Source organism: Cotesia glomerata, linkage group LG7 (assembly GCF_020080835.1).
Source record: "Cotesia glomerata isolate CgM1 linkage group LG7, MPM_Cglom_v2.3, whole genome shotgun sequence".
In the NCBI taxonomy this organism is placed as follows: domain Eukaryota; kingdom Metazoa; phylum Arthropoda; class Insecta; order Hymenoptera; family Braconidae; genus Cotesia; species Cotesia glomerata.
The window spans coordinates 14892081-14908666 of record NC_058164.1 but is presented as its reverse complement, the minus strand read 5'-3'; the positions used below and the strand labels follow the sequence as shown (position 1 = coordinate 14908666).

At 39.5% G+C, this 16586-nt stretch overlaps 3 protein-coding genes across 3 annotated transcripts; all 3 read left to right on the top strand.

Annotated features, from left to right (window-relative positions):
• The first annotated feature begins 4927 nt into the window (after positions 1 to 4927).
• On the top strand, positions 4928 to 6741 carry LOC123268333. Its single transcript, XM_044733316.1, has 2 exons — positions 4928 to 5226; positions 5308 to 6741. The coding sequence occupies exon 2, from the start codon at positions 5317 to 5319 to the stop codon at positions 6703 to 6705; it is 1389 nt and encodes a 462-aa protein (XP_044589251.1). The 5' UTR covers positions 4928 to 5226; positions 5308 to 5316; the 3' UTR covers positions 6706 to 6741.
• A 279-nt stretch (positions 6742 to 7020) lies between these two features.
• LOC123269663 lies at positions 7021 to 10855 on the top strand. The gene is made up of 2 exons (XM_044735499.1): positions 7021 to 9643; positions 9690 to 10855. The coding sequence occupies exons 1-2, from the start codon at positions 7021 to 7023 to the stop codon at positions 10853 to 10855; spliced, it is 3789 nt and encodes a 1262-aa protein (XP_044591434.1).
• Positions 10856 to 12542: 1687 nt separating this feature from the next.
• LOC123269662 (ATP-dependent DNA helicase pif1-like) lies at positions 12543 to 14819 on the top strand. Its single transcript, XM_044735498.1, has one exon. The coding sequence runs from the start codon at positions 12543 to 12545 to the stop codon at positions 14817 to 14819; it is 2277 nt and encodes a 758-aa protein (XP_044591433.1).
• The last annotated feature ends 1767 nt before the right edge of the window (positions 14820 to 16586 follow it).

Sequence of the window (16586 nt, the reverse complement as noted above, 5' to 3'; positions counted from 1 at the left end):
AACAACAACACTTTTTCTATTCTACACATCTCTGACACAGTCAGCATATGAAGTCAATTATCGCGAAATTTGTTTTTAGCTGATATCTAATTATTAAGAAAAAAAAATATTCAAATCGGTTGACCCTGGAGGCCATTTCTGGAATTTCCTGTTTCTCTTGAGATTCTATCAAATTTTATTCCTGTACACAGAAAAGAAAGTAGAATTTATTGAAATCCGTATTGAGATGATCTCTACATGACCAATGAAAGACTACTACCAAATTAAGTCTATAGGAACTATAGCTAGTAAATTTAAAATTTTCATTGTTAACACCCACCCCCGCAATCCGTATTGGGAGTAGGTTATCATATAACATAAGTTATTCTCAATAAATTTGGGAAGTAAAAACGAGAAAAATCACGAAAAATATGTTGTTTTATGATTTTAAGCCGTTTTATTGTTAAAAAGTATAAAAAATTGTGAAAGTCATCGTATATTATTTTAAGTTGAACTTTAACTGCGAATAACTTTTAATCGAGTTGACTTAGCGAAAAATTATATCAAACCTTTCTTGTAGGCCGTTCGATTTCCTATAAAAATATTCATTTATTTTTACCACACAATAACTCGTTGAGATACATCAAAATTCCAAAAAAAAAAAAAAAAAATCCCGTGTTATTTAAATGAGAAATCAAAAATCACCATATGTCACCTCTAGATATTGATATTAAAAGCTCAAACTACCAGAATTTTTTTTTCGTCATCTTGGACGATATTTTCGCGGTAGCTAAAGAAAAAAAAATTAAAAGTTTTTTTTGGCCCACCCTAATATATATGTGGATGTGGAACGCTTCACGTAATAATTACCGTAACTCCTATTCTTTCCCGTTTCACAGCATTATTTATATTTGTAAAAATGCTTGCCGTAAGATGGACGGTGTGGCTTAATGTATATAGAATAAGCGAAAGGAAATTTATTATAGACCGGATAGCTCAAATGGTAGAGTGACTGACATGTCTTCGGAAGGTTCTGGGTTCTTTTTTTCTCGCATATTCTATAAACTCACATTAAGATGATCCTCTCCACATTCCTTTCTCAATCCTTTCCTACCAATATCCTGTTACGTGAATGTGGAACGCTTCACGTAATAATTACCGTAACTCCTATTCTTTCCCGCTTCACAGCATTATTTATATTTGTATAGACCGGATAGCTCAAATGGTAGAGTAGCCGACATGTCTTCGGAAGGTTCTTGGTTCGAATCCCAGTCCGAGCTATCTAATAATTTTTTCTCGCATATTCTATAAACTCACATTAAGATGATCCTCTCCACATTCCTTTCTCAATCCTTTTCCTACCAATATCCTGTTACGTGAATGTGGAACGCTTCACGTAATAATTACCGTAACTCCTATTCTTTCCCGCTTCACAGCATTATTTATATTTGTATAGACCGGATAGCTCAAATGGTAGAGTAGCCGACATGTCTTCGGAAGGTTCTTGGTTCGAATCCCAGTCCGAGCTATCTAATAATTTTTTCTCGCATATTCTATAAACTCACATTAAGATGATCCTCTCCACATTCCTTTCTCAATCCTTTTTTACCAATATCCAGTTACGTGAATGTGGAACGCTTCACGTAATAATTATCGTAACTCCTACTCTTTCCCGCTTCACAGCATTATTTATATATATATATATATATATATATATATATATATATATATATATATATATATATATATATATATATATATATATATATATATATATATATAAATCTCGTGTCACAATGTTTGTCCTCAATGGACTCCTAAACCACTTAACCGATTATAATAAAATTTGCACACCATGTGCAGTTCGATCCAACTTGAGAGATAGGATAGTTTAAATCTCAAATTATAGTCGCAATTTTAATTTATTGCTAATTATTTGTCTGTTATTATTTGACAGTCACAATTATCTGTTAACTCCAAATGATTCTAACAGATGTCGATACCTTTCGACTGGGTTGAGTAAGTAACCAATAGATGGCGCTGCTATGGTAAATCTACGAACGTGTCATATAAGCTACATTTTAACAGCATAATTACCACGTGTTGTTGACGCTATAAAATTAATTAAATTTATTTTGTAGTGAACGAAATACCGTATAATTCAATTATTTCCACTTTTTAAATTTTTGCTGTTAGCATAGCCGGCCACGTGTTACTTAGACTGAAGTGTAAATTGCATTCATATTATAATGAAGATAATACAGTAAAATTAATCCTGTTTTTTACTTATTTGTGCTTCATTGATCAAAACTTTATAATTTAATTTGAATATATGTATGTAAGTATTATCACATAATCATAAAATTTAATTAAAATGTCAATGCAAAAATGATACACAATTTCCAACACTTTTTCAATAGTTGTACAAATATTTTTTTTTATTGTTTTTATTTAACCTCTATTAAAAAATATTTAGCACTTATTATTTCAATGTGCTATGATAACAAGTTTTTCAGATTTTTTTTCTTATATTTAAACGATTAAATTAGTATTTCAATTCTTATTGAAATTATTATTTAAACTCTATAATTTAAATATGTACATGTCAGTATTATCACATAATTATAAAAGTTAATTAGAATGATTTTCAATTTTTTTTTTTCTCATATTTAAATGATTAATTTATTATTTTCAGTCAAATGCCACGGAAAAAATCTAACCTCAACAACGCGAGCACCAGAGAGGCACGGCGCAAACGTATTAAAAGAGCCCATCAGTTGGCAGAACAAATTGAATCAAGAAATCCAGCTCAAAGAATCAGGACAGCAGAAGGTCATGCACAAGAATCTCAAGAACAGTGTAACGAACGTCTTCAAGAGAATATCATAAGAACAAGAGCAGCAGGAGAACGAGACATAGCCACAGTAGGAGCACAGGAACAATAATTTCAATTTATACATGTAAGTAATATCACATAGTTTTATAAAAGTTAATTAATATATCAATGAGAAAATGGCACAAAGCTCCTCACACTTTTTCAATAATTGTACAAAAATTTTTATATTATTTTTATTTAATCTCCATTGAAAATTATTTTGCACTTATTATTTCAATGTGCTATGATAACATGTTTTTCAGTTCCTCTTTCTAATATTTAAACGATTAAATTATTATTTTCAGTCAAATGCCACCGAAAAAATCTAACCTCAACAACGCGAGCAGCAAAGGGTCACGACGCAAACGTGTTGAAAGAGCTCAGCAATTACCAGAACAAATCGAAACAAGAAATGCAGCTCAAAGAATCAGGACTGCAGAAAGTCGTGCACAAGAATCTCAAGAACAGCGTGACAAATGTCTGTAACAGAATATTACGAGAACAAGAGCGGCACGAGAACGAAACATAGCTACAGTACGAGTACTAGATCGACAAAGGCAACGGATCAGCCGCTCATTAACACGTGCATCATTCGTTCGGCTTGCCTTTGAATATGCACCAGATATTAACTACTCAGCGCATTCAAAAATTGCTATCGGTGGAATGGATAAAGTATGTCAATATTGTCAGGCATTGAAATTTCGGAATGAAGCAGCCGGCATGTGCTGCGCATCAGGAAAAGTTGTGCTGTCACCTCTACCCGCTACGCCGGAGCCTTTATTATCCCTTCTTACTGGCAATTCAGATGATTCCAAATTATTTTTGCGTAAAATACGCAAATTTAATTCTTGCTTCCAAATGACGTCATTTGGAGCAACTAAAATTTGCGATCGTGCATCCGATGGACGTGATTTTGAAACTACATTCAAAATTCAAGGCCAGGTGTACCATAAAATCGGATCACTGATGCCAATGCCTGATAACAATCCGAAATTTCTTCATTTAATTTATTTCATCGTAATTTATTTTATGGGCGATTGTGAAGAGCGCGTGACGACTCGGTGCCTGTATAATTTTATTGAACAAGCAGAGGAAAGAGCAATTGTGATATTATTGAATAATTTTTTAGAAGATCACAATCAACTAATTCAATTGATCAAAAGAGTTTCGCCACGACTGCAAAATGACAATTATCAAATCGTCATAAAAGCCGACAAAGTACCATTAGGTGAACATGCTGGTAGATTCAACGCTCCAACTGTTGATGAGGTTGCTGTTATCATGGTTGGTGATCCAGTTGACAAAAGATCTCTAAAAATTACACGGCGAGACAACACTGTCAGTACGATTTCGGATCTACACCGTTCATATGACGCACTACAATATCCATTGATATTTTGGCAAGGACAAGATGAATATCACCTTAATATCAAACAGTATGATCCAAATACCGGTAAATTTGACAATTATCTATTTATGTTCAAATCTCCCTCTCTACTTCCCAGCCATTACCGACTAAAACCACTAGAGGCTTCTCTACCTCTCCACTTGGAGGCAGGTCAGGCGCCTGCAGAGCACCAGGGGTCCTCTGGCCGAGAATTGGAGCGCTCTCTCTCGCTCTCTTCTCGTTTTCGTTGTCGGATTGAATGCATTTCAACTGTTCTTTTTCGCATCCATCTTTTTTTTTTTCATACTATAAAATCGCCGTTTTGCTTACTATTATAACTTTCTTTTGCTTAATCTGATTGCTTTTAATTAATTTAGTGTGTTTCAGATAAATTAACATTTTCGTGCAGTAATTACCGCTTTTTACAGTGTCGGCGGTTTTTTCCTTAACCACGTGCTAACCTGCTTCGCTTTGATAACCACGCTGTGTTTTGCTTATCTGCTTTTATTTAAACAATCCGCTATTAAATTAGTGAAATATTTAGTGTACTTTTGTTAATAAATATATAGTGTTATTTTTGTTAATAATTTTTGTATTTTTATTGAAATTGAACAAACAGAAACGAACCAAAGTCCCAGTATCTTTTATCTTATAAGATTTGAAGTATTATACAAAATGGTCCCTCGAGCCGGATTTTGGATAGTTTCGTTCAAATTTATCGCTTAATAAAAAATACAAAAATACTTTGAGTGAATTTTGTGTAGTTCCGGTAATCTAGTGCGCGTTTGGCAACTCCGACGCATTGCTGAGTACCTAAAAGTGTACTGCGTTGGTGGAAAGTTAGATTGGGACCCTTAGTGCGAAGATCTACCTGTGTCATTCGTGTGCGCGTCGTAAAAAAGTGATTATTGGAATCAGGTCTCAACTCAAGGTCATCGCACTACATCTTCATCGCATCGAGTACACAAGAGGATTCATCTAAATTGTCAGTTCGCTCCTTTTATATCTCTCTTTATCGCTAACTTACTTCTTTTTCTCGAATTCATTCTCTTTCGATATCTTTCAGATTATTACGATGTCTGCCAAGTACCTACTGGTGTTCGAAACTCACATGGGTGCCCTCAACTCCATGGTCAATGAAGTCGGAAACGGCGAGCACAATCTGATCCAGCCAATTGACTGCGAAGTCAAGCTCGAGGTGCTTGAGTCTACGTGGAACAAGATTGCCGACGCCAATGACAAATTGACCAGTTGCAAGGATATTGATATCACCCACAATTACTTTAAAGAAGGTCGATTCACCAAGGCCGTTAATCGCTACGTAATGGTTAAATCTTCTCTCAAGCGCCGCATCGCCGAAATTGAACCTCGTGTGGTTCCTCTCTCGCCTCACAATCGCACTGCAAATGAGGCTACCGCCTTTCGTCCACAGTTGCCAACTATTCAACCTCCAAAATTCAATGGAGAGCTTCTTGAATGGCAATCATTCAAAAATAAGTTCTCATCCGTCGTCAACAAAGACGGTGTTAACGAGGTTGACAAGATGCACTATCTTCTCCAGAGCCTCCAAGGCACTGCATACTCTCTCGTCGCTAATGTGGAGATAACAGACTCTGCATTCGCCACAGCCTGGCAAACTCTGACCACGAGGTATGAGAACAAGCGAGTATTGATCACGGCTCAACTCAACAAACTGTTTACCATACCCAAAATGGCGTCGCGAGCCGCCAAAGAGGTTAACAACGTTATCAACACCACTTCTGAGGTACTAAATGCCCTGAGGGCTCTCGGATCGCCAGTTGATCACTGGGATCACATTATTGTACATTATATTACTCAGAAGCTGGATCCTCAGACTCGAGAAGACTGGGAAATCACGCTGGGAGCGGCTACAGATTTCCCACCGTACGATCGTATCAAGAGCTTCCTGCTAGCTCGTGCACGAGCCCTTGAAGCCATGGAAGGACGTCTTCCAGTCAAACCACGTGACCCTAAGGTCAACAAAAAGTCCGCGAGTGGTAGCAAACTCACCCACGGATCTAAGACATCATCTGCACATGTCCATATGACCAGTTCGACATCGCAAAACGTCACTATGGCCACTGGACCTCCTACAACAACTCAACCACCTCCTGGACAGATCGCTGGAGCATCTCCAAGACCACAACGTCCTTGTTCGTGCTGTGGTGAAGCACATTTCATCGTATCGTGCCCAGCGTTCCAAAGATTATCGCCCAAAGAGCGTCATCAGCTGGCTATCTCCAAGTCGTTGTGCCCCAACTGTCTTGGACCTCATTCGTTCGAGAATTGTCGTAGCCAAAAACGCTGTCGGTTTTGCCAAGCAGCGCATCATTCCATGCTACATGATTCTACGCTTCTCAGCTCAGCATCAACTTCATCTAACACAATGATGAATTCTCAATCTACTGCCTCTCAGCAGGTAGGTCAGAATACGTCATTCTGACTACCTGATGCATCATCTGCTAGCACGACATCGCCATCGCCTATCGCATTATCGCCATCGCCTATCGCATTATCGCCATCGCCATCGCCTATCGCCGCAACGACCTCGTCATTGCCTATCGCAGCATCGCTACTCTCTTCGCAACAAGCTCGTTCTTCGTGCAACACAGCCTCAGCATCAAGACCTCTGGTGTTGTTGGCCACAGCACAAGCCCTCATCGTATCGCCAACACATCATCCTCGCACAGTACGTCTGTTGATCGATCCAGGGTCAGAACTATCGCTGATTTCTCTGCAGCTCGCTCGCCAGCTTGATATGAAGCCTTCCAAAACGAGTATCCCGATTATTGGAGTAGGAAGTGTGCCTTCAGGATCAACGAAGGGTGCTGTTGACATCACTTTACGATCTAATCATTCTGAAGACCAGATTGAGCTTCATGCGCACGTACTGCAGTCTCTTACCGTCGAACTGCCTCCAGTCGTCATCGCCAGTCAATCCTGGAATCATATCTCTGATTTGGAACTAGCAGATCCAGATCATCTATCACCAGGTCGAATTGACGTCCTCATTGGAGCTGACTTTTATGGCTTAATCATTAAGCCTGGAGTAATCACCGGAAAACCAGGTCAGCCTATCGCCATTCAGACTGTCTTTGGATGGGCAGTTCTAGGACCTGCTGGTCCATCTTCTAGCACCTCGCCTGCACATCAAGGTCACCTAATCTCAAACCTGCAGCTTCACGAACTCGTCTCGAAATTCTGGGAGCAGGAAGAAGTTCCAGCGTCTCACCAAGAATCTCTTAGTGCTGAAGAAGCCGAGTGTGAAGCACACTTCATCGCCACTCACTCTCGCGACAGCTCAGGTCGCTACATCGTGCGATTGCCCTTCAAACCCAATGCTCCTCCGCTTGGATACTCGAAAGGCATTGCACAACGTTCGCTATCTCGCATTCTCAATCGCATCGCCCAACAACCAAATCTTCATCGACTGTACACAGAGTTTCTCACCGAGTACGAGTCCCTGGGTCACATGGAGAAAGTTCAACCGTCAACTGCTTCAGACGTTGTCTATTACCTCCCTCATCACGGAGTGATGCGCAATAACAAAATTCGTGTGGTGTTCAATGGCTCTAGTAAGACAACATCAGGCTATTCGCTCAACGAACTGCTTCATGTCGGTCCCAAGACTCAGAATGACATCTTCGACGTGCTGTTGTATGTCCGTCGCCATCGCCTCATCTTTACAACGGACGTAGAAAAGATGTTTCGCCAAATTCTCATACATCCTGATGATCGCAAGTTCCAACGCATCTTATGGATTGATAATAACTCACAGAGCCAAGAGTTCGAACTTACCACAGTTACATACGGAACTACATCAGCTCCTTACTTATCAGGCCGCACCCTGAGACAACTACTGCTAGACGAAGGTCACGACTTTCCTTTAGCTGCTGAACCGATCGAAAGGGGAAGTTATGTCGACGACATTACTGGCGGTGCTGATGATCTCGACTCTCTCAATGCTATCGCAAAACAAGTTGAAGAAATGTGTCTACGAGGATGCTTCCCTTTGGCAAAGTGGAAGAGCAATCATCCTGATTTCTTCAAAATTAATCTATCTTATCAACCAGGTTCAGAGTATCATGAATTTAACGAGTCATCCTCCAAGATTCTGGGTCTAGCCTGGCAGTGTGCGCCAGATCTGCTCAAGTTCACTGGTCAGTCCTCACCCAAGGCAGCTATCACCAAACGCACCATCTTATCCGAAACAGCTCAACTGTTTGATCCTCTGGGCTTGATCTCGCCAGTCATCGTCCGCGCCAAAATCTTAATGCAAGATTTATGGCAACAAAAGGTCGGATGGGATGATACTCTCACGCCGCAAATCATTCACCGCTGGACGTCGTTTCGCGATGAGCTATCTCAGCTATCTCAACTAGCAATTCCTCGGTGGCTCAATCTACTCACTGATAGCTCGGAAGTCGAGATACATGGGTTTTCAGATGCCTCTCAAGCTGCAATGGCTGCTGCTGTTTACCTCAAAGTAACGACTTCTAACGGCTCATCAACAGTAACTTTAGTCTGTTCAAAGACTCGAGTTGCACCTCTTCATCGTCTCACAATTCCACGGTTGGAATTATCAGCTGCTTTGCTGTTATCAAAACTAGTCTCTCGCGTTCAGTCAACTCTCCAGCTCCAACATGTTCCTGTTTCATTGTGGACTGACTCCGCTGTGACTCTGGCCTGGATTAACAGTGATCCAATGCGCTGGAAAGAGTTCGTAAAGAACCGAGTTCAAGAGATTCAGCAAACCTCGCCAAACGCCACCTGGAGATTCGTCTCAGGAAAACAAAATCCTGCAGATTGTGCTTCTCGAGGTCTAACACCTGCTCAACTCATCAACCAAAAACTCTGGTGGTCTGGACCCGACTGGTTAGCCCAACAGAGTCATCTTTGGCCATCTTTCACGGCATCAGATGATCAACTTGCTGACATCGAGATTCGCCCTAGCACAGTGCACGCATCTTCAAGTACCAAGCTGCCGTTTGATGTCCTATTCTACGAAGACAGACCTCTCACAAAGCTGTTACGTGTCACAGCCACGATTCAGCGAGCAGTGGCGTGTTTCAAGAGAGTTCCTGCGTCCAGCTTGAGCTCTTCACCTCTAAACCCTGCTGATCTTCAATTTGCTTTGACGTTCTGGATCAAATCCACGCAGCAAATCTACTTCGCCAGTGAGATTCGAGCACTATTACAAGGTAAGAGTCTTGCTAAATCTAACCCTCTCTCTCGACTTACAGCTTGGATCGACCAGACTGGTTTACTTCGAGTTGGTGGACGTTTACAATACTCTCAACTTAATGAAGACGCCAAACATCCTCCAATAATGCCGAAAGATTCAGAAATCTCCAGGCTTATTATCGCCAACGCCCACACACGTACTATGCATGGTGGAACTCAGCTGACACTTGACTACGTACGTAGATACTGCTGGATCGCTTGGTGGTCGTGCTCCTATCAAATCTTTCATTCATCGATGCGTCACCTGCACCAGGATACGTGGCATCCGTGCTCAACAACGCATGGGACAGCTCCCAGCTTCCCGTGTCACACCTTCACTGGTCTTTGAGCATGCTGGAGTCGATTACGCAGGCCCAGTGTCGCTCAAGTTCTTTCAAGGGCGCGGCACGCGCTCATATAAGGCTTGGATCGCAGTATTCGTGTGCTTTTCAACTTCTGCTACTCACCTGGAGCTGGTAACTGACTACAGTGCTCAAGGCTTCTTGAAAGCGTTCAGACGCTTCACAGCCCGACGAGGAATCTGCAAGACGCTCACCAGTGACTGCGGAACCAACTTTCAAGGTGCTAGTGTTATCTTGAAACGGTTGCTAGCTGGTTCTACCAAAGAATCGCAACATCTTCAACAACTTATTGCCAACGACGGTACAAAATGGAAGTTCAATCCTCCAGGAGCTCCTCACATGGGTGGCAAATGGGAAGCTGCCGTCAAATCTGTCAAGCATCACCTATCACGCATCAATTCGGACAAAATCCTCACGTACGAGGACTTCTCCACGCTTCTAACTCAGGTGGAAGCTGTTTTAAATTCTCGACCTCTCAGTGCTCTATCAGAAGATCCTGACGATCTCACAGCGTTGACTCCTGGACACTTCATTCGAGGAGCACCCCTTACGCTTATACCCGAGCCAACACTGGTCGACACCCCAGCAAACCGACTATCACGACTTGAGGACATCCAGCAGCGGCTTCAACTGTTCTGGTACCACTGGTCTGCTTCTTGCCTGAAATCTCATCAAACCATCTCCAAGTGGAATACTTCATTCAACGACATCGATGTTGGATCTCTAGTCCTGGTCACAGATGAGCGATATCCACCATCAAAATGGCCGCTGGGTCGTGTCACCCACACTCACCCTGGTAAGGATGATCTTACCCGAGTTGTCACCATCCAGACGGCTACTTCTACCTATACACGACCAATACACAAGTTGGTACTACTTCCTATTCCAAGACACGAGGAAGATTCTCATGACGTTGCTCCAGCCACGTCTCATCTACTTCTCCATCGAGCGGAGAAGGGGGGAGAATGTTCAAATCTCCCTCTCTACTTCCCAGCCATTACCGACTAAAACCACTAGAGGCTTCTCTACCTCTCCACTTGAAGGCAGGTCAGGCGCCTGCAGAGCACCAGGGGCCCTCTGGCCGAGAATTGGAGCGCTCTCTCGCTCTCTTCTCGTTTTCGTTGTCGGATTGAATGCATTTCAACTGTTCTTTTTCGCATCCATCTTTTTTTTTCATACTATAAAATCGCCGTTTTGCTTACTATTATAACTTTCTTTTGTTTAATCTGATTGCTTTTAATTAATTTAGTGTGTTTCAGATAAATTAACATTTTCGTGCAGTAATTACCGCTTTTTACAGTGTCGGCGGTTTTTTCCTTAACCACGTGCTAACCTGCTTCGCTTTGATAACCACGCTGTGTTTTGCTTATCTGCTTTTATTTAAACAATCCGCTATTAAATTAGTGAAATATTTAGTGTACTTTTGTTAATAAATATATAGTGTTATTTTTGTTAATAATTTTTGTATTTTTATTGAAATTGAACAAACAGAAACGAACCAAAGTCCCAGTATCTTTTATCTTATAAGATTTGAAGTATTATACAATTTACTTTCTTACTGTACGTATAGATTTTAATTTCGTATTGCATTTTATTTTTTATTTTTTTAGGTGATTACAGAAATAATAAAGTTAGCTCAATAAACTACTACGCACACCGAATAATGGTTAGACAACATCAAGACAATTATATCCTTCGATATCGTCAGCTGTTCCATCAATACATTGTTGATATGTATGCTAAGGTCGAAAGCGAACGCTTGCGATTCCTTCGATTCAACCAGGCAAAACTACGATCGGAAGAATATATTCACTTACGAGATGCTGTTGCTGGAAACATCGATGGAAATTTAAATCCCAATGACATCGGTAATGCTTTCATTTTACCTTCAAGCTACATCGGCAGTCCACGGAACATGCAGGAATACATACAAGATGCGATGACTTACGTACGTCATGACGGCCGACCGGATTTATTTATTACATTCACATGTAATCCGAATTGGGAAGAGATACAAACTTTACTATTGCCAGGACAACAAGCCATTCATCGTCATGATTTAATTGCACGTGTGTTTAAACAAAAATTGAAATCCTTAATTGATTTTATTGTTAAATATTCAATTTTTGGTATCACACGTTGTTGGCTGTATACGATAGAGTGGCAGAAGCGAGGTTTGCCTCATGCCCACATTTTGGTTTGGCTTAAAGATAGAATCCGTCCTGAAGAAATCGATCAAATAATTTCAGCCGAAATTCCAGACCCATTAATTGATCAAGAATTATTTGATATTGTCACCAAACACATGATCCATGGGCCATGCGGTGCTTTCAACATGACGTCACCGTGCATGGAAAATAGAAAATGTAAAAAAAACTTCCCAAAGCCACATACGAATGACACGATCACGGATATTGATGGTTATCCAATGTATCGCCGCAGAAGTACTGAGAATGGTGGCCACACATTTACAATGCGACTGCCGAACTTTCCAAATCAAGTTGAGTTTGATAATCAGTGGGTGGTACCATACTCACCACTACTTTCAAAAACTTACAAAGCTCATATCAATGTTGAGCTTTGCAGTTCTGTTAAATCAATTAAGTATATTTGTAAATATGTAAACAAAGGCAGTGATTTGGCCATATTTGAAGTACAAAACATAAATAAAAATGACGAAATAGCATGATACCAAATGGGCAGATACATTAGCAGCAATGAAGCTATTTGGCATATTCTCAGCTTTCCCATCCACGAAAGAGATCCTGCTGTTCAACATCTGGCAATACATCTTGAAAACGGTCAACGTGTATACTTCACTGAAGAAAATGTTCTCCAAAGAGCGTTCGAAGCTCCGAAAACGACTCTAACTGAATTTTTTACATTGTGTCAAAAACCTGATGTTTTTGGCCAATTCGCGAAGACATTGGTGTATGGTGATGCTCCACGTTATTTCACATGGAACAAATCCAGTAAAAAATGGGAGCCACGGAAACAAGGAAAACCACATCCTTCCATTACAGGCATATTCAAAGCTAAGACATTGGGGAGACTTTACACGGTACATCCAAAGCAACGTGAGTGCTTCTATTTACGTTTGTTATTGGTGAATGTTCCCGGACCAACGTCTTTTGAATTTTTACGAACAGTTAATGGTCGAGTATTCAATACATACCAGGATGCATGTCGTGAACTGCAATTGCTAGAAGACGATAACCATTGGGACTTAACGCTTGCTGATGCTGCGTTGACATCAACACCGAATAACATCCGTCAGTTGTTTGCAATTATTTTGACGACATGTTATCCCTCGCAAGCACAAACTTTGTGGGAAAAATATAAAAATTGTATGACAGAAGACATCTTGCACCGAATTAGACAAACAAATCAATGCCAAAACATAGATTATACACCAGAGATGTACAATGAAGCATTGGTCTTGATCGAGGATTTATGTGTTCTTATTTCAAATTTACCACTTAATCATTATGGTATGCCATCACCTAATCGTCCACCCACCGACTTAGTCAATACCGATTTACAACGAGAAAATCAATATGACCATGGAAGTTTAGCAACAATTATCATGAACAGTGAACCATTACTGACAGCAGAACAAAAAATTATTTATGATCGGATTATGCTGGCTGTTGCTGCTGAAAAAGGCGGTTTTTTTTTCTTGGATGCACCCGGTGGAACCGGTAAGACATTTTTAATATCGTTGATTCTTGCCAAAATACGGTCACAACAAAAAATCACATTAGCAGTAGCATCGTCAGGCATTGCGGCTACTTTACTGGATGGTGGGCGAACAGCATATTCAACATTCAAGCTGCCATTGGACGTTCATAATAAACCAGATGCAATGTGTAACATCAAAGAGAATAGTGGAATAGCTGCAGTGTTGCGGAAGAGTTCTATAATAATTTGGGATGAGTGCATAATAGCACACAAATATTCACTTGAAGCATTAAACAGAACTATGCAAGATTTAAAAAGCAATAATAAACTTTTCGGTGGTGCTATCTTACTTTTGTCTGGTGACTTCCGGCAGACCTTACCGGTTATACCTCGCTCTACTTTCGCGGATGAGATTAATGCATGTTTGAAACAATCATTCTTATTGCGAAGTGTTGAAACACTTCGATTGACCATAAATATGCGAGTACAATTGCAAAATGATCCATCAGCACAAATATTTTCCGAACAACTACTAGATATTGGGAACGGTAAAATAGAACTGCAACCAAATACGCAATGCATTAAACTACCAGACAATTTTTGCACTGTTGTTCAGGATAAAAATGAATTGATTCAGAGTATTTTCCCGGATATACAGAATAATTATTTGAATCATGAATGGCTTAGTCAACGGGCGATTTTGGCAGCCAAAAACGTTGATGTTGACGAAATTAACTTCCAGATACAACAGTTGTTACCAGGCGATCTGATGTCTTTTAAATCAATCGATACTGTTGTTGATGAAAATGAAAGTGTAAATTTTCCGATTGAATTTTTAAATTCATTAGATATCCCTGGAATGCCACCACATAATCTTCGATTAAAGATTGGTTCCCCTATTATTCTCCTCCGTAATTTGAATCCACCTCAATTATGTAACGGTACGCGTTTGGTCATCAAAAAGATCACCGGAAACATTCTTGAAGCAACCATTTTGGCTGGGAAGTTTAAAGCAAAAGTGGTCCTGCTGCCACGTATTCCGATGATACCATCAGATTCTACCATACCCTTCAAAAGGCTACAGTTTCCAATTCGTTTAGCTTTCGCCATGTCTATAAATAAATCTCAAGGTCAAACAATGTCCATTTGTGGTTTAGATTTGGAAAATCCATGTTTTTCTCATGGGCAACTATATGTTGCGTGTTCACGTGTTGGGAAACCGTCGAATCTATTTGTGTTAGCTAAAGACAGGTTAACCAAAAACATTGTGCACCGATTGGTGTTAAATTAAATTGAAATTGAAAGTATTTATAATTCAAAAAAATAGATATTAATGTTTAAAAGTTTAAGACTGTCTGCCTTGCCTACCTCATTCATGAGTTTAAGCGTCACATGTTATTTACTGTATTATACTGTAATATACTTATATTTGTTATAAAATTAAATGGAAATAATAAATCTGATAAATTTTTATTTTGTACCTATTGATTTCTGCTTAATATCAAGTGTAAGAACATTTTAATTAATTGTGTTCAACGTACTTCCCTTCAAATCTCAATCCAGTGAATTTGTATACCAACATCAACATATATATATATATATATATATATATATATATATATATATATATATATATATATATATATATATATATATATATACTAGCTGACCCGGCAAACGTTGTTTTGCCATATAAATAATTTCCTAGTAATTTCTAGTGTAGACAAAAAATAGCTTACTTATTGTAAGTATGTATGTATGTTAGAATGTGTATATTGTATGTACGTAAGAATGTGGTATATGCGTGAAATAAGCATGGAGCGCTGTGAACGATGAGGGAATATAAAAATAACAAAAGGCAAACGTTATTTTTAAGTTATTATAATTTATTCCTTAAAATTATATATCATTAATTAAACAATTACGACAGTAACACTATTAAACAATATCAATCTCTTAATACTATAGCGTGAACAATATTTTTTGTTAGTCCATCTTCAGCTAACACAAACAAACTGGATGGTTTACCCACTCGAGAGCATGCCACGTATAATTGTCCGCGTGAAAAACATGGTGTTCTCAAATCTAATCCACAAACAGACATCGTTTGACCTTGGGATTTGTTGATAGTCATTGCAAATGCCAATCTAATCGGAAACTGAATACGTTTGAATTGAATTGGCACATCTGTAGGTATAATAGGAATCCGTGGTATGAGTATATTTTCACCTCTGAACTTGCCATTTAAAATCCTGGCTTCGATCACGTTTTTCAGTAATTTTTGAATGACTAATCGCGTACCGTTGCACAGCCAGGGCGGGTTCAAATTACGAAGCAAGATAATTGGAGATCTAACCTTTAATTGTAAATTATGCGGTGGCATGCCTGGCAAATCCAGTGAGTTCAAAAACTCTGTGGGAAAATTTACTGCTTCGCTGTCGTCGCAAACTGTATCAATAGATTTATATGATACCAAGTTCCCTGGCAACAACATTTGTATCTTCAGATTTAAATTGTCAACGTCTAAATTTTTTGCCGCTAAAATCGCTCTTTCTGCAAGCCACTCATGATTTATGTACTGTGTGTGTACATCGGGAAATATTTGTTCAATGAGAGTATCTTGCGAATCAGCGATTGTGCAGAAATCGGTCGGTAATTTTACGTATGATTCCAGCAACATCATCAACAACGGGTGCATTGAATCTACGAATATGCTCTCCAGCTGGTGTTTTATCAGGATTAATGACGATAGCGTGATTATCGCTTTGTAATTGGTGCATATGTGATTTTAATATTTTCAACAACTCGTTGTGCTCGTTCAAAAGAGCATCTAGTTCGCTGACGATGCGCCTGGCATAAAGTGAATCAAGGTTATTATAATCACAACGTGCATTCACGTGATTGGCAAGTGCGCTTCCGGAATCCTCGCCGCCCATAAAGTAGATTTGTAAGAATTTATGTGGTTCGTTTGGCATTGGCAGCAGTGAGCCCATTTTATGATAAACTTGGCCTCTGATTTTGAATGTAGAATTGAATTGTTGACCATTTGCATTAGTAT

What these genes read in the sequence shown, in the direction of transcription:
- LOC123268333 (XM_044733316.1), top strand. Translation starts at nt 5,317, where the DNA reads ATGTCTGCCAAGTACCTACTGGTGTTCGAAACTCACATGGGTGCCCTC.
- LOC123269663 (XM_044735499.1), top strand. Translation starts at nt 7,021, where the DNA reads ATGAAGCCTTCCAAAACGAGTATCCCGATTATTGGAGTAGGAAGTGTG. An exon ending in TATCGCCAACGCCCACACAC is followed by an intron (nt 9,644 to 9,689) that starts GTACTATGCATG and finishes CTACGTACGTAG; the next exon opens with ATACTGCTGGATCGCTTGGT.
- LOC123269662 (XM_044735498.1), top strand. Translation starts at nt 12,543, where the DNA reads ATGGGCAGATACATTAGCAGCAATGAAGCTATTTGGCATATTCTCAGC.